Raw genomic sequence first — 17,536 nt, 5'->3', positions numbered from 1 at the left:
TAATTTGAACAGATCACTACTCTTTTTAAGAGATGTTACAACTCAAAGTTTGAACAAACCCATATAGATAGTCAACACTCAACATGATAAATTAGAATATTGAGATAATCAAAGCACGACATTAAACTTACGGACTTTTTAGCAAGGGATTAATTTAGACTGATGCAACACAAAGTTTCACATTAATAAAATTCCTTATTTGCTTTCATATCATATATTCGAAAATAATTGTATAGTTAACCGATGCATTATGCGTATAATTTTGCTACATAACAAATAACCCAAGGTCAGGTGGATAATATGAACATAAACTAAAACATACATATAAGATATGGAACGATAGTCGGATCATAGAATGGAATATAACAAATCATAATTTCATTATATGTTGTCTGAGCTATATGGCTTCTTACTATATAAGTTTTTTTTTTTATTCTTGTTTCAAAAACTTAAAACAGTAACATGAGATGTGCACATATCGTTTGAACAGTAGGACATATTGTCACAAATAAACATAATAACTATATAATGTCCTTCTTGACTTTTTTGCAAGAAAATATGCTTTAACTGGGACGTTTAGTTTATATACAATTATATATGCTTGGGTTAGTAGTTGACTGCAAAATATTCAAGAACTTTAAGTCCAGGTTGAGAGATCCATTGTTTTTGATCTGACTACGTCAGATCCATGACTTCCACTATATAATTTAATTAGTTTGTATATGTTTATATAACTATATAATTTAATTAGTTTATATACGTACAGGCATAAGTCGACATTTTTAACTCACTGAGGGTAAGATTAATATACAAACATATACTCTCGAGCTTAATATAACTTCTTGTTAATGTTAAAGCTTTATAAAAGGTAAGTTATGGTCAAGTAATTTATTGTCGAGACAAAACCATGAAGAAAAAATATGGGTTTAAGGTTGGTTTATATCAATGGCAATACATGTAATTAATCTAGTGAGAAGAGGGTTTTTAATTAAAGATTGTGAGAAGGCCTCATGTGATGACACCTAAGTAATGGCATTTTGGTTAATCACACATGAAAATAAGGTTAGTTAATAAAAGTGCTTCTCAAATAATAAAAAAGGATGAGAAACCTTTCATGACTTTCTCTACCCTCTTGTCTTTATTGGGCCGATGCTGAAACAAAAATAACCTCTTTATTGGGCTTGAGTTGTCAAGATGACACTTCGTTCCGTTTCACAATTTCGTATAACTACTTTGTGCCGTTTTACTTAAATCCATTAAAGTATTCAAAACTACGCGGCGTTTTTTAACGGAAGAAGAAACATTCGCTGTAAAAGAAGTCTTCCAACTTTTGTCCTAACGCAGAATAATTCTCTGTCCGTCGAATCATTTTTTGTTTCAGCGTTGAAAGAGATGACCATGGCAGCAAACTTCGCGAGACGGCTGATCAGATCCCGATCAACGGCGAACTCCACCTCAACCGCAGCCACTTCCGCGGCTAGGGCTTTCTGCTCGTCCTCCACCACTCCAATCACCGCAACCTTGTTCCCCGGCGACGGGATCGGTCCTGAGATCGCTGAATCCGTCAAAAAGGTTTTCTCTTTTAAACTTTTTATTCGAGATTTTTTTTGAAAAACTTAAGCCCATTTTGTGTTAGGTGTTTACAACGGCCGGTGTGCCGATTAACTGGGAAGAACACTATGTTAGCACTGAGATTGATCCGAGAACGCAGAGTTTCTTGACGTGGGAGAGTCTCGAATCCGTGCGTAGGAACAAAGTTGGTCTGAAAGGTCCAATGGCGACTCCTATTGGGAAAGGGCACCGTTCTTTGAACTTGACTCTTAGGAAAGAGCTGAATCTTTACGCTAATGTTAGGCCTTGCTACAGTCTTCCTGGTTACAAGACTCGTTATGACGACGTTAATCTCATTACCATTAGGGAGAACACTGAAGGAGAGTACAGTGGGCTTGAACATCAGGTTTTTTAAGCTTTTGAGGAATTATGAGTTTAGTTTTTGTTAGAATTGTTTTTTGATTTATGGAGTTGTGTTGTTATATAGGTTGTTAGAGGTGTGGTGGAGAGTCTTAAGATCATTACACGTCAGGCGAGTTTGAGAGTTGCGGAGTATGCGTTTCACTATGCTAAGACTCATGGGAGAGAGAGGGTTTCTGCTATTCATAAAGCTAATATTATGCAGAAAACTGATGGTCTTTTCCTCAAGGTCTGCTCCTTTTTCTTATAAGGACATCATGATTATTGGTGTCTGTTTAGTCTTTTTCACTGTTGTTTCATTTATTTAATTGCAGTGTTGTCGTGAGGTTGCAGAGAAGTATCCTGAGATAACTTACGAGGAGGTTGTTATTGACAACTGTTGTATGATGGTAAGCTACGACGCAGAACTACTGTTGTTTTGATTTGGGAAAATTTATATTGTTTTTTTTGGGTGGAACATGTGAATGATAATCTTGAGATGTCCATGTAGCTTGTGAAAAACCCAGCACTGTTTGATGTATTGGTGATGCCAAACCTGTATGGTGACATTATCAGTGACTTGTGTGCTGGTTTGGTTGGAGGATTAGGATTAACTCCAAGGTAAAATCTTTGTTCCTTCATATTTATTTAATATGATTATGAGCTAATTACATTATCTTTTGACGCAGCTGTAATATAGGAGAAGATGGTGTAGCACTTGCTGAAGCAGTTCATGGTTCTGCACCTGATATCGCTGGAAAGGTAAACAATTTGTATATCCTCAGATGCTACAAAAGCAAGTAAAGCTGATAAAGTTGGTACTGGTAGCATAGTCTCATTATGAACTTGATTTCAAATGGCTTTAGTATACAATGTCTTTTGGTTTTTAACTTGTTGTCCTGGTTGTTTTGGGGAAAATGATGCTACAGAACTTGGCGAACCCAACAGCTTTGCTTTTGAGTGGAGTGATGATGTTACGTCACCTGAAGATGAACGAACAAGCAGAACAGATCCACAGCGCGATCATCAACACCATAGCTGAGGGCAAATACAGAACGGCGGATCTTGGAGGTAGTTCGACCACCACGGATTTCACAAAGGCGATCTGTGACCATCTCTGAACAACAACAATCGTAAAAGATGCTCTATGATTCGTCTTGTTTCTCAATTGATTACGATAAGAATAATTAAAAGAAAAACAGGCATGTGCAGGCCTTTGAAGTTCATTTGTTTCTTCTGCCGCTAAAAACATATTTTGAAACTTGTCTCTGCCGTAAGGCGCAACACATGATCAGATGAGAAGAGCTGTGTGTTTCATGCTTTTGGATGTTTACAAAGTTATATTTGTTTATTATGCTACCCTTCACATGACTTTGGGGAAGTTCTATAATGTAATGATTTGGTGAAAAAATATCAAATATTCAGTGAAATGGGGCGCAATAGAGAGTCTACCGACAAAATTAAAACATTACTATAATTAAAATAAAATAATTTAAAAACCTAAAAGGAGATATGTCGTTGGTGCACCAACTACCGCTCAGCTCATTTGAGTAAAAACTTGAGGGCTTTCACTCTCACCACTAAACTTGAGCTACATAATAGATCTGAATCTAAAATCTAAACCTCTCTCCTCTCTCAACTCTCAAGATTCATCATCGTCATGGCTTCCTCTAACAACTACGATGGGATCCTTCTCGGAATGGGCAACCCTCTCCTCGATATCTCTGCCGTCGTCGACGAGGCTTTTCTCACCAAGTATTTAAAAAAACTCAGATCCATCATTTTCAATTATTTCTAATCCTAGGCGTTTCGTTTGAATCTTAGATTGTTTAAATCTTCTTCGGTTCCGTTAGCTCTAAGTATTGCCTTTTTCTGGTTTAATGGTGACTTTCAGATACGATGTCAAGTTGAACAATGCGATTCTGGCAGAGGAGAAACATTTGCCTATGTAAGCTGATCTGAGTTTCGTATATAGAATCTAATCTCTTTGATTTGGTTGAAGTTTAATGAAATGACAAAGGGAAATGCAAATGATTTTGAGAATGTTTGGTTATTGATGTGAATAGCAACTGTAATCAATAATGTTTTACTCATTTAATGCTTTTGACAAGAGTAATCAAGAATGGTTTTAGACAATAAAATGATATCTCATCTCTCTTCTTTGTATGATAGGTATGATGAGATGAGTAGCAAGTTCAATGTTGAATACATTGCTGGAGGTATTATTTCATCTCTTTTCTGCTTTTTTTTTTTTTTTTTTTTTTTTTTTTGTATTTAAAGGATCCTGTAAACCTTTAAATTAATTGACAAGGTGGGTGATGATATCTTTATGATTCAATCCTTTTTTTTAGGTGCTACTCAGAACTCTATCAAAGTGGCTCAGGTTGATTATTTTTCACTTTTTCTTCTTCCGCTTTCTTTTGGGATTAAAATCTATGAATAAATTGCTCAAATTAGGGTGTTTACTTACTTGCTGCTTGCAGTGGATGCTTCAAATTCCTGGGGCAACCAGCTACATGGGCTCCATTGGAAAGGACAAATACGGTGAGGCTATGAAGAAGGATGCCACTGCTGCTGGTCTCAATGTAAGCTCTTGTGTGTCCTCACCCTTTTATAGTTGTTGAAACTGACTTCAGAATTTGTAATCAAGCTGTATTAACACGACAATATGCATTTCTTTTAATCAGGTTCACTACTATGAGGATGAATCTGCACCTACTGGAACTTGCGGTGTCTGTGTTGTTGGTGGAGAAAGGTCTCTTATTGCCAATCTCTCTGCTGCTAACTGCTACAAGGTTGACCACCTTAAGAAGCCTGAAAACTGGGCACTCGGTAAAATTCCTTTTCCTATCTCTGCATCCTTTTTAACACTTCTGTTTTATTTCTTCATTGACTGAATCTGATATATCTGTGATTCAAATATGTCTCATGTAGTTGAGAAGGCCAAGTTCTACTACATCGCTGGATTCTTCCTCACTGTATCTCCTGAATCCATTCAGTTGGTATCTGAGCACGCTGCTGCCAACAACAAGGTGTTCACAATGAACCTTTCTGCTCCATTCATCTGTGAATTCTTCAAAGATGCTCAGGAGAAGTTCTTGCCGTAAGCAATCTCTAATCATTTGTTTTATACTGTATTAGAGATTTTATGATTTGCATAAATGTACTTAAAAGCACTCTGCATTGCTCGGACAGGTACATGGACTTTGTTTTTGGCAATGAGACAGAGGCAATCACCTTCTCCAGAGTTCACGGCTGGGAGGTACCATTTATCTTACACGACTAAATCTCAACAAGCTCTTCTGTTTTGTTATTTGTGTAAAAGAAATAATACTTAACATGTTTATAATATATAGACCGAAGATGTGGAGCAAATAGCCATCAAGATTTCACAGCTTCCCAAGGCCACAGGAACGTACAAGAGGACCACCGTGATTACACAGGGGGCAGACCCAGTGGTCGTTGCTGAAGATGGAAAGGTGACGAAGTACCCTGTGATCCCTCTCCCAAAGGAGAAACTTGTTGACACCAACGGTGCAGGTACTCATTTGATAACCTCCTCCTACATATAACTCTAGGCTTACTTTAGACTGAATCTGATCATAGATAAGCTCAAACATTTGCTTCTCAGTGTCACATAGTGATGAAATATTAACTGCCGTTTTTCTGCTGACTTCTTTGGCAGGTGATGCATTTGTGGGTGGATTCATGTCACAGTTGGTGAAAGAGAAATCGATTGAGGAGTGCGTGAAGGCAGGATGCTACGCGTCGAACGTGGTGATCCAAAGATCTGGCTGCACTTACCCTGAGAAGCCAGACTTCAACTAAGTTATTGGTCCATCCTCAGTTTTGTGATATCTTTCAAATAAAAACAATTATGTTCGATTCCACAGACGATTATTTGCTCGAGTGTTTTTCATTTTTTTTTGGTTTGAAATACCCTTTTATTATCATTATCAGCTTTTTTCTGATAAGATTGCATTCAACTCATGTGTGGCCAACTATTTCCACTTTTGAAACATTCATTTTGGCTGAAAACAGGCGAAGCCATTCAATTTAGAGCTTTAAGTAATAAACTAATAATCATAGCTTCCTAAAAATAAAAGTAGAATTTCATATAAAAATAAGCGGGTAAGTGGATATTAAGCAAATAAAATTATAAATAGCTTAATCGGCCTCAAAAATATATGCTTGCTTTTACTCATTTTATGCAAACTTTGTTTAAAACTATAATATAACTAGTTAAATTAGGGGTGTTCAATCCGGATATCGGTTCGGTTTCGGTTTGATTTTTTCGGTTTTTCAGTGTTTCGGTTTATAAAAAATAGCTACCGTATTAAAACCATATTTAATATGGTTTGGTCCGGTTTATATACCGTCGGTTTTCGGTTTATTCGGTTTTATACCAAAAAATCGTAAATATATTTATCTTTTAAAATATTTTGTGAATTTTACTTTATAAGATTAGATATCGGCTTTAAATTTAATTATAACATGACAACATTTTGGTTTTTAAATAATCTATTTTTTATTTAACTATTTAAATAATCAGTAAACATATTTAGTTAATAACAATAATAGTTTTATGGAATAAAAGTAAGAAATATGGTGTGGTTGGTTTAAAGTTAACTACTACTATTGGTTTTATGGAATAAAAGTAAAAAACCGGTTTTAATTGGTTCGGTTTTATTGGATTGACCCTGAAAAAAAAAACTGTACTCTAATAGAAGTACATTTACCCCAATGTAATTTGTTTAGTGTATAGTCAAATCAAATCAACACTAGGTTATTCTGTTAATATAAAGAATTACAGATAGCGTATCAGATAGCTCTATATTTTTTTTTATCTATTGATATGGTGTGGTTGGTTTCAACATAGAGGTGATAAGAAACGATAAGTTAATAGATTTTATTCTCAAATATGGTTGTTTACATAATGCATGATGTTTGGTATTGGTCTATGATCTAGAACAATTGTGACATTTTTGTAGTTTAAATCCAGAAAATAATGCATTGACCCTTTTAAAATGGACTATTTTTAGTTATAATATTCGACAATTGACATGTAACATTTAATATATGATGATATATGATAATCGACAAAATAGTGTTGCTAATGACTACATCAGCATAATCTTCACTGCGACTAACGTTTGCAAAAATAGACCACAATTACGTATGTGCTTAATTAAATTTTGCCTACCTAACAAGTTTTTTTTTTTCTATTTAAATTACCCAAGAACTGGCTTTTGGGTTTCTCAAATCATTCATGACCCATGCCATAAAATTTAAATATGCTGTATTATTTACATGCTGATTCAAAATAAACTGACTATTATCCTCTTGTTGTTTGGCAAACAATTTGACTTATTTTATTTCGTTAAACTCATTAGATCTCAATCTCATACTGCTTGAATATGTCAATCTACGCTTCATGAATTAAAGCTTATACTACTTTATAATATTATTCAACTTATTCTTATTAGTAGATTGAAGAATTCACAAAAGCATCCATATGATTCACCGCCACAACATATAACCTAAACCTAGATCATTTTTAAGTGTTCCCAAGAATACTAAACTATTTACATGATCAACTTGTTGATATGAATATTGCGTGAATTTTATTTAATTCAAGAAAGGGAGGCTGCCTGAAAGAATTGAATCCAATAAAATGAATGTGTGCCACGTGGAATTCTTACCCTGATATTATTTTTTAAATTACTATTCGCGGTGGATATGATTGGGGAAACTTCAAACTATGCATTGGCCTATTTAAGAAAATTTCAACACACAAACCTAACACTTTAAAGTTAACTACTACTATTGCATTTGCATGCTAATTTAAATGCTTCTTAACTACACATTGATCTCCTTGGGATTTGGTAAAAAGCCGAAAATATTGCCAGTGAACAGAAAACCATGACTATTCATGACTATCAATGGAAGATAAAAGACATAAGAAACAATTTTACATGTAAATAACACCATAAATGCATTGGTTCAACTTCAATTCGGTTCGTAATCAGAAAAAAATAAATTATAATCAAAACTAGATACTGCACTCCCTGATTTTTTAATAAATCAAAGATTTTGGTACATTTTTACTGTAATTTTGCCTTACATCAATGTAATTAATTATTCTTATTTTTCTCTAGTAGACCTCTTTGGAAAACGTTAATTGTAGTCTACACAAGAAACAAAACAGTACACCACTTAAGAATAAAATAAAGAAAAAGAATCTTAAAGAATGAAGAAAAAGAATTAACTATAATTAATTAAACCTTGACCGTCCCTTTTAATCATCCAACGGCTAACGCTTCTCGTGACCAAAGAGTTAAAAAAAATCCCAGAAATTCATATAAATATTGTGGCATTTTGCGCGTTTTCTCATTTTATTTTTAATTTTCTGAGTTTCACGAATCCAAAAAAGAAAAAAAAAAGCAAAGAACTTTAATTTTCATTCGAATCATTCCCGATCCTTTTTCTGGGCTCATCATCTTCCCCCAAAAATCCAGTCTTTTTAGAAGAGAAAGTTGGTAAAAGAAACCCATTTGAATATATGGTTAATCCCAACCCAAAGTCTCAACCTTTAATCCCCAAATCTGGAATAAAGTTTTCTACTTTTAGTAAAAATTAGTTCCCTCTTCAAGTTGCAGAGATTAGCAAGTGAAAGGTAAGAAGCTTTCTTCATCTCTTGATCTAACTTCTCTACACAAAACCATTTCTCTTTTATCAGATCTAGGTCTTATGTTCCATTTTTACCTGATTGGTTTCTGATTCAAAGTGGAAAGCTTTTAGTTTTCTAATTTTGGATTACATACCTTTGATGACTTTTAGTTGATGTATCTAGTTTAAGTAAATAGTGTAGGGAACACGGAGTTGATTTGGAGTATTCGCATTGCAATTCTCTAGAGTCACATTTCCTCTTTGTTGAAAAGTCTCTATTGTTCTTTGTGACGTCTCCCATGGTTTTACGCAACTTAAACCGGTCAACCATTCAATGATTCTGGAGTGTTATTTAAGTTTTTTGAAGAATTGTTATATGGATAAGGTTTTATGTTTATTGATGAAAATCTTTAAACCTTTTTTTGTTTTGAGCAGAGATGGTGTCACATGAAGAGAACACAAGTATTGTGGAATGGTTTCTTGGTCCTAATCCATTCACGTATCCTCCTTATGGAGTTGAGATGATTCATGACGAAGAAGAAGCTTATCATCATCATCATCATCAGACTGGTGAGTATTACAGAGAGTATGAAGAAGATCATCGTAGTAGCAGCGATGTAGATAATGATGAGATCATTGCTAGAACTCTCCAAGACGATTTTTTGCAGCTTCAAATCGCAGAGGAAAATAATAACGGTTATGCGCAACAGCAACAACAACAACATCAAGAAGGTTATACTAACAACTATAACAATAACAATAACGAATATGGCTGGAACGAGCAACCAGCTTTGGAGTACTCTTCAGGTTATTCATTGGTTTATGTTTTTTTTTCCTTTCATTTATGTTTATGTTTTGGAGATTGGATTAACAAAATGAATTTTGTCTATATGGTGGTGTAGAATGGGTAGGGAATGATAATGATCAAGGCTGTGATTCGCCAAATATATTTTCTTGTTCAAGCCCGAGTGATACGGATGAGTATGTGTACTCGTGGGAGTCAGATCAGTGTGAGGCTGATGGTGAATTTGGGAGGAGGTTGAATCAAATGGTCCCTATTCCTGTAAGTACTAAACACAATATGTCAATATGTTTTATCATTTTTGACAAAATCTTATCATAATATTTGTGTAGTATGTACCGAAAATAAATGGAGAGATACCTCCTGAAGAAGAAGCAGTTTCAGATCATGAAAGACTTCGGAATAGGTATTGTAATATAATTTGTTCCATGCTATATAAATAAAACCATTTCCTGATTCCCATTTTGTTTTAGGTTAGAGTTGTTTGACTTTGCTGAGGTCAGAGTTCCCGGGGATGGTAATTGCCAGGTATTTTTGATATTCATCTCCATAAGGCAGAATAATTCTGGAAGAACTAGATTTTACTGATTATTTTTTCGTCTTTCTGTTACAGTTTCGTGCTTTAGCTGATCAACTATACAAAACCGCCGATCGTCACAAATATGTTAGACGACAAATAGTCAAGCAGGTTTGATGATCTCTCTGCTAATACTCATGAGTCTTTAGAAGCTTTCACAAATTCATATGAACTAATTTTTTGCAACTTTTTAACTCTTGGTTTAGCTCAAAGCTAGTCCAGAGTCTTATGAAGGATATGTGCCTATGAAGTTCTCTGATTATCTAAGGAAGATGTCTCGGTAAGGATCTTCTTTCCCATAACCACATTTTCTGATATCGGTTTCTTTAAAGGCTTAGTATTCAAATTTGAAACAGGAGCGGCGAGTGGGGAGATCATGTTACATTACAGGCAGCTGCAGATGTGGTATACATTCCTCAAACTTATAAAAACATATTTTTGTCATTATTTGGTAGTTAAATAGTTTTTGGTGAAAACTTTGAATCTGTAGTATCGGGTGAAGATAGTAGTGCTAACATCATTCAAGAATACATGTTATATCGAAATTCTTCCTACCTCTCAAGAATCCAAAGGAGGTAAAAAGCACTATGTTTTTCTGCTTTGTCTGTTTCTCACGTTGTTACTAAAATGATCTGTTATTTTGCTTGCTGAATGCAGTAATTTTCTTGAGCTTCTGGGCAGAGGTTCATTACAACTCCATCTACTTGAACAGAGGTAAGTCTCGCAAACCTTTAACTCATTCTACAGATTTTGTTTCTTGCTTTTTCCTCTCTTTCATCTTCTTATTCCTGTGTATATGTGGTGTTTCAGATACATCTACAACAGAACTACAGAGGAGGAAAAAGTGGTGGCGTTTTGGAAACTAGATAGATTATGGCATCATCATCACTGGCTATATTAATATTTATTGACTTGAGAGTGAGAGTGAAGAGAGAGAATGAACAAAGCTCATAGCTTCAAAGTCTTACAATAATGTTAACTTTCTTTTTTAAAAGAAAGGGTTCAATGTTAACAAATTTAAATAATAAAAAACTCAACATTTTTGTCTTCTGAAAGCAAATGTAGTTTCTAATTCATTAAAGTTCTCACTTTACGACTATGTTCGCTCCTAAACTCAAATAAATAAACATTGAGAAGCAAAATAAGCTGACAAAAAAAAAGGTATCGGGATAACATCGCAATAAAATCACATAACAAGCCCGAAGGAGTGTTCTCTGTATCACTCTCGACACCATTCATTCAGTTCACAACTTTTAAACTTAGGAAAGGAAAAAACAACTAACTTTGAGAAACCATAATCTTAACTGTAGAGATCATCATCATCAACAGCAGCAGCTGAAGTAGCAAAGGGATCAGCAACTGCACCACCAGTAGTACGTCCAGCAGCCGCAGTCGGATCAAACCTGAACTCACTTCCAATCCCTCTCGACTGCTGTAACGTCTGAGCAAACGCCTGGTACTTGCGAATATCAGCATCACTCACACTCCTCCTCGCATACTTCATCGACTCCTCAAAGTGAGCAGCTCTAATCTCCGCCACCTCATCATCCACCAAATCTTCCTCCATAGCCTCCGGATTCTCCCCCCTCCTACGCTCCCTCTCTATATCCTTCTCGATGTTCTCTCTAATAGCGTACTTGCACGCCCTCTGGCAAATCTCGGTGATATCAGCGCCGCTGAACCCTTGAGTGTACTTAGCGAGGGCCCTCACCTCAACGTCTTTAGCCACAGGAGACTTCCTCAGACACGCCTTGAAGATGCTGAGACGGGACTCCTCATCTGGCAGAGGAATGTAGATGAGCTGATCCAATCTCCCAGGTCGGAGAAGAGCTGGATCTATAATGTCGGGTCTGTTAGTCGCTCCGATGATGAAGACAGTCTTCTTAGCGTTCATCCCATCCATCTCAGTCAAAAGCTGGTTCAAAACTCTATCCGCCGCGCCTCCTGCGTCCCCCACGCTGCTTCCTCTCTGAGTAGCGATGGAGTCCAGCTCGTCGAAGAAGAGAACGCAAGGCGCGGATTGACGCGCCTTGTCAAAGATCTCGCGGACGTTGGCTTCGCTTTCTCCAAACCACATGGTGAGAAGCTCAGGTCCCTTGACGCTGATGAAGTTTGCTTGGCACTCGTTCGCTATGGCTTTGGCTAAGAGCGTTTTCCCGCATCCAGGAGGACCGTAGAAGAGTACTCCCTTCGATGGAGACATCCCAAACTTCTCAAACTTCTCAGGATGCTCCACAGGGTACTGAACAGTCTCCTGCAGCTCTCTCTTAACATTCTCAAGCCCTCCAATATCCTCCCAGGAGACGTTTGGTACCTCCACAACAGTTTCACGGAGTGCAGACGGGTTGCTGTTCCCAAGAGCGGTGTGGAAGTGTTCGTTAGACACCGCCATGGAGTTGAGAATCTCAGCGTCTATAGACTCATCTTCCAAGTCAATCACATCCATCTTCTCTCTGATACACTGAAGAGCAGCTTCGGTGCATAGAGCCGCGAGATCAGCGCCAACGTATCCATGCGTGTCCTTGGAGATTCTTTCGAGATCAACATCTTCAGCTAGCTTCATGTTCTTGGTGTGGATCCTAAGAACCTCAAGACGTCCAATCTCATCGGGAACACCGATGTCAATCTCCCTGTCGAACCTCCCAAACCTTCTCAAAGCTGGGTCAATACTATTGGGACGGTTGGTAGCTCCCATGACGATCACATGCGCACGTGACTTTAAACCATCCATAAGCGTGAGGAGCTGAGAGACAATCCTCCTCTCAACCTCACCATTAGTCTTATCTCTCTTTGGTGCAATAGAGTCAATCTCATCAATAAAGATAATGGAAGGAGCGTTCTTCTCAGCCTCTTCAAACGCTTTCCTGAGGTTGCTCTCACTCTCACCGGCCATTTTCGACATGATCTCCGGTCCATTGATACAGAAGAAAAACGCTCCCGTTTCGTTAGCCACAGCGCGAGCGATCAGTGTCTTTCCGGAACCAGGAGGTCCATAGAGCAAGATACCCTTCGGCGGCTTCACACCGATGGACTTGAAGAGCTGCGGATGCCTCAAAGGAAGTTCAACAAGTTCTCTAATCTGAGCCATCTGTTTTCTGACGCCACCAACATCATCATAACCGACTTCATCCAGCCTCTCTTCGTCCTCTCTCTTGATCGGTTCCCCTTCACAGAAAATCTCAGTGTCTGGAGCAACCACACAGTACTCAGCAGGATCAGTCTCAATAACTTTGAACTCCACACTCCTCATTCCTCCTCTCACAAGGAATAGATCACCCTTCCTCACTGGACGGTACGCCTCCAAGAAGTAAGCTGTTGAACAAAACAATTTTTAGTTAAGATTCATCTTAAAGAGAATTGGTTCAAGCTAACTTACGTTTGAGGTAAGCATCGAAGAGGTTCCCGGTGACTCCTTCGACGGTGTCATCAACGGGCAAGATGTGGACACGTGTTCCGTATTTGACGTCAGGGCATTGGTGAACGGAGACGACGTCACCGAGTCTAACCCTCAAGTTGGACCTCACGACTTTGTTCATCCTGATCTTAGGCTCCTCGCAGGAGTCATCAGCAAGAGCGATGCAGACAGTGTCCTTCCTCTTCTTGCCCTGCAAAACCAAGAAGCAGACCCCAAGTAAGACACCACCAAGATAACAAATCAGTTCTAATGACAGGACAAACAAATCACAAGTCTTGTTTCATAGCAATTAAATTCAAGATTCAATCATATCACAACTTAGTACTCAAAGGGAGATCGAAAAAGGAGAAACCTTGATGAGAATTGTGTCGCCACGGAAGAGTTGGAGCTTCTCCATGGCGTTGGGGTGGAGAGAGACGACGGAGTTGTCATCGTTGATGGCTTCGTCGACAACAAGACGATTAGGAGACTTCTTCCTCTCGAGGATAGCTGTGCTGAAGTCCTTCTTCGATTTCCTGTAAACATAAACAGAGCTTAGAGGAGAGATCAAACTCAAAGATCGAAACTTTATGATCAGGAAACGAGAATCGGGGACTTACGAGTCGGAAGATTCAGGTTGGTTCGGCATGGTGATGATTGCTGAAATTGAGCAGAGAGTTGTCGAAGATAGTTGCGAGCTTTTGTTTCTAGAGAGATCGAGACAGAAGCTAAGCACAAGTCGTTTATTTATATATATCTCTTTGGAAAAGTTGCGGACTTTATTTATTTTCCTTTTTTTCTTTTCCTGGTAGGTTAACCCCTACTGTTTATATTTATCCCAAAACATTCCCATACTTTTTTATTTGTTACAATAACCACCCCCTTTGTTCTTTAAAATCAGTTTATTGTAATGATTTAAAACTAACTTATCTATCGTTAAAATAAAATTTCATCGTAAATAACAACTATTTTTTAGATAATGAAAAATTATTATAGTTTGAAGAATTTTTAAACTCAAATTGTAGCATGGCAAGTGTGAAGTGTAGTAGATACATGTATTTAGAGAAAGTATGGGGCGAAATTGAAGATAAAAATAATAATAGAGAGGTGGGATAACGCTTTTTCCTTTTTTTTTTGGTTCTCTTCTCGTGATAACCAACTCAAGAAAGGAATCTAGAAAGTCTAGTTAGAGGTCTCGAGCAAGCAAGTAACACGTGTTTTAAACTACGCACCGTTTGTGGTCCTCCTTGGCATAAACGCTCTGTCGTTTAACAACTTTGAGCTGATCATTGGACTAGTATGTGGGCAGCTCTGACTCTCCTTGGAAAGTTTCTCTCCATCCATCCATCCATCCATCCGGACGCCGATGATAACAGGTTTTGCCATCATCATTCTCTTAGAAATCTCTCTGTTGTGCATCACTGTTAATCAAATAACGTTGTAAGTGGATTCGTTTATCTAGTTAATAGTTTGGCTTATTATTATTGACTGAGAATGTTTTCACATTCATGATTAGTCTCAGTCCAGTGTTTAAACCAGTGTTTCGCTTATACATACAAGCGGCCAGTCTCACAGTCGATCGTGTACAAGCAGAGACCTTACACATACCTTTTACTATTTAGTCTTTACTATTATAAGAATGAATTTTTTGCTTCAGCAAATAAACACACAAGCTTTAGAGAGCAAAATTGATCAAAGACGCATAGATATATAGATGGTACGTGTTACATCTTTATTATCCATAACCATTGCTAACATTCAACGAAACCCACTCTCTCTCTCTCTCAGAAAGTTGATCTGTATTCAAAACCTGTTCCTGGTTCTTCAGTGGAAGGGAAAGCCTCCAATCCAGTAACCATGGCTGCAGGAGGGCCACGGCGGCACCTCTGCTGCATCTCTTCCACGGCTTCAACTGGTCCAGAGAAGAGCGCTTCCACTGAACCGTCTCTGCGGTTCCTAACCCATCCCTTGAGCCCGAGCTGCTCTGCATTCTCAACCGTCCAGTTTCTGTAACACACTCCCTGTACTCTTCCCTTTATCACCATCCTCACCTGCCCCAACAAGGACTCATATCACCAGAGAATCAAAAAATCTCAACTTTTAGCAATAATTCTAAAGAAAGTCACCGTTTTTGAAGAATCGGATTGATGGGGAGCTCCAGATTCAGCCTGAGATGACATGGAGGATAGAGGAGGAGACGAGCGAAGCCAAAGAAGAGGACGACGACGATGAACGATGGAGATGCAACGACGACGAAGCGGAAGAACAGGAGGACGAAGGAGAAGAAGGGAGAGGCTTCGAGGATTCTGGGTGGTTCTCAACAGTGAAGCAGATACGTGAGGAAGCTTCCCGAGACTCAGGAACCGGATTCGATTTCCGACATTTGAGGCCATTTGTGTTAGCATTTGGATTTGTCCGAAACTTGTTCTGTTATTTCCTTAACGACTTCGGTTATGTCTAATTGTCCGGTTCGGTCTGATCATGTCGGCCCACGAAGAATGAATTTTATGTCAAACCCATTTTGAATGCCCGGCCCATATTATCTTGGTATTATAAAGAAATTATTAGTTTCAATTTCAGTGAAAAATAAAGAAGAAAATGTATTATGTAATTGCAGACATGACTATTCAACATGTAAAATAGTTTTTTTTTTTTCCGCCAAAGTTTTGATATTATAAGATGAAAGGGCCAAGCCCAAACAAGGCCGAAGCCCGATTACAACGAAAACAAACGCAAGCCCAAACCTCTGGGGCAAAATAAAAACTAAAACAGGCCCTCGGCCCACCCTAAGAAACCACCCGGCCCGCTGGCAAGCGCATCAAGGAGGCGGCTCGACACGTGGAGTGATCTGCTCCATTGACGCGAAACACGTCGACACCGCCTCGACTTGATCACCTCCGCCTTTACGCCACCGGAAACAACCACCCGCGAGAACCTTGTTAGACGGAGCTCGAAACCAGACAAGCCTCCAAACAAACGCAAATCCCTACTTCACCGCCGTGTCATCCCGCCGGAGAGATCAATCGATCTTCGAGATCTCCTCCGCCTTTATCATACTTCAAACCCAAGACACGCGACCCAAGACACCATCTCTTCCTTTCCTTGTGAAACATCACCTCACCGGCGACCCTTGTCTTCTACCAAGAACTCAACCGCAGTGACCCCACCCAAGACTTACCGACAACTACGCCGACCATGAAACAAAACTAAACTAGAAAACTTTTCCCAAAGAACCGCGGGATCCTAAGTGGCAGCGCGGAGCTGTGCTAGCCTCCGCTCTCCAAAACTAGAGCCGGCGAAGGCAAATCTAATGAAGACTCCCTTCCCGGGAACTAGAGCCGGCGGCGGTGGATCTACGAAAGCCTCCACCTCCCGGAAAAAAACCACCACTGAACATGCATGCCACTTCTACCACCAGGACCCTCCCGACGAGAGCGTCGTTGCTCCAAGACCGAGACCACCGTAAGCGGTGATGTCGAATCCAGAGTTCGGACAAGGCAGTCGTTGACAGGACGGCGAAGAAGAGCGAAGGAGAGACACTAAGAAGGACAAAACAGAGGCTCCGGCGCCGGCACGGACGCTCACGCGCCGGCCGCGCGCCGAACCCCAAACTAGATCTCGCTTTTCTCTCTTTTCTCTCTCTCTCCACTTTCCTTTCTCTCTTATCTTTATCTTTTAAAATGGATGTAAAATAGTTAAAACCTATAGAAAACCGAAAATCAACTCAAATCTTAAATGGAATATTAAAGTCAGCCTAACATTGAATAACGTTTAAGTTCAAAGTGTTTGACAACTTACAGAAACTGATGGAATGGTCGAATTAGATTCAATTTTCTTAGAGAAATAGTCAGAGTTCAAATAAACGTTTCTTGGAATATAGTGGCTCCCCTCGTGTAACAGAGAGGACTGGCTTTGTTTTGTCAGCTAAAAAAGATTATAAATGGATAAGAAATAGTTGGAACAATCGTAAATTACTCCCCATTTAACAAAAAAAAAAATTCAATAAACTGATTAGTTAATGCGTGAGCCTACAAGGTGGAACATGGTTGCACGTGTGGATGCGCGACCAAGTAATTTTGGAAAAGTCAGATTGTCCATAAAATATACAAAATTAGCTTGATTAGCAATACAAGCTGTTATATTT

General features: G+C 38.5%; 5 protein-coding genes across 6 annotated transcripts; 3 read left to right on the top strand and 2 right to left on the bottom strand.

Annotated features, from left to right (window-relative positions):
• The first annotated feature begins 1,311 nt into the window (after positions 1–1,311).
• On the top strand, positions 1,312–3,316 carry LOC103855482 (isocitrate dehydrogenase [NAD] catalytic subunit 5, mitochondrial). Its single transcript, XM_009132472.3, has 7 exons — positions 1,312–1,572; positions 1,637–1,957; positions 2,039–2,200; positions 2,286–2,360; positions 2,462–2,571; positions 2,640–2,712; positions 2,880–3,316. The coding sequence occupies exons 1-7, from the start codon at positions 1,393–1,395 to the stop codon at positions 3,069–3,071; spliced, it is 1,113 nt and encodes a 370-aa protein (XP_009130720.1). The 5' UTR covers positions 1,312–1,392; the 3' UTR covers positions 3,072–3,316.
• Positions 3,317–3,445: 129 nt separating this feature from the next.
• LOC103855481 (adenosine kinase 2) lies at positions 3,446–5,988 on the top strand. Its single transcript, XM_009132471.3, has 10 exons — positions 3,446–3,705; positions 3,845–3,898; positions 4,123–4,169; positions 4,302–4,333; positions 4,434–4,535; positions 4,638–4,782; positions 4,885–5,053; positions 5,146–5,212; positions 5,307–5,490; positions 5,636–5,988. Exons 1-10 carry the CDS (start codon positions 3,611–3,613, stop codon positions 5,776–5,778), a joined length of 1,038 nt encoding a protein of 345 aa, XP_009130719.1. The 5' UTR covers positions 3,446–3,610; the 3' UTR covers positions 5,779–5,988.
• Positions 5,989–6,967: 979 nt separating this feature from the next.
• Positions 6,968–11,086, top strand: LOC103855480 (OVARIAN TUMOR DOMAIN-containing deubiquitinating enzyme 10). Of its 2 annotated transcripts, XM_033286255.1 has the most exons (12): positions 6,980–8,626; positions 9,055–9,189; positions 9,288–9,426; positions 9,522–9,682; positions 9,754–9,827; positions 9,895–9,949; positions 10,035–10,109; positions 10,205–10,278; positions 10,355–10,403; positions 10,489–10,573; positions 10,656–10,712; positions 10,809–11,086. In XM_033286255.1, exons 2-12 carry the CDS (start codon positions 9,148–9,150, stop codon positions 10,862–10,864), a joined length of 867 nt encoding a protein of 288 aa, XP_033142146.1. In that variant the 5' UTR covers positions 6,980–8,626; positions 9,055–9,147; the 3' UTR covers positions 10,865–11,086. The 2 variants fall into 2 exon arrangements, with proteins under 2 accessions (XP_009130718.1, XP_033142146.1); XM_009132470.3 differs by having other exon boundaries at positions 6,968–8,626; positions 9,055–9,426.
• A 33-nt stretch (positions 11,087–11,119) lies between these two features.
• Positions 11,120–14,132, bottom strand: LOC103855479 (cell division control protein 48 homolog E). Its single transcript, XM_009132469.3, has 4 exons — positions 14,013–14,132; positions 13,766–13,928; positions 13,375–13,603; positions 11,120–13,310 (listed from the first exon to the last, which is right to left on the bottom strand). Exons 1-4 carry the CDS (start codon positions 14,039–14,041, stop codon positions 11,299–11,301), a joined length of 2,433 nt encoding a protein of 810 aa, XP_009130717.1. The 5' UTR covers positions 14,042–14,132; the 3' UTR covers positions 11,120–11,298.
• An 869-nt stretch (positions 14,133–15,001) lies between these two features.
• Positions 15,002–15,900, bottom strand: LOC103855478. The gene is made up of 2 exons (XM_009132468.3): positions 15,519–15,900; positions 15,002–15,443 (listed from the first exon to the last, which is right to left on the bottom strand). Exons 1-2 carry the CDS (start codon positions 15,795–15,797, stop codon positions 15,177–15,179), a joined length of 546 nt encoding a protein of 181 aa, XP_009130716.1. The 5' UTR covers positions 15,798–15,900; the 3' UTR covers positions 15,002–15,176.
• Between the last annotated feature and the right edge of the window lie 1,636 nt (positions 15,901–17,536).

The sequence above is a fragment of the Brassica rapa genome, chromosome A03 (genome assembly GCF_000309985.2).
Source record: "Brassica rapa cultivar Chiifu-401-42 chromosome A03, CAAS_Brap_v3.01, whole genome shotgun sequence".
Classification (NCBI taxonomy): Eukaryota; Viridiplantae; Streptophyta; class Magnoliopsida; order Brassicales; family Brassicaceae; genus Brassica; species Brassica rapa.
Note: the sequence above shows the minus strand (reverse complement) of the source record. Positions and strands in the feature narration are given on the sequence as shown.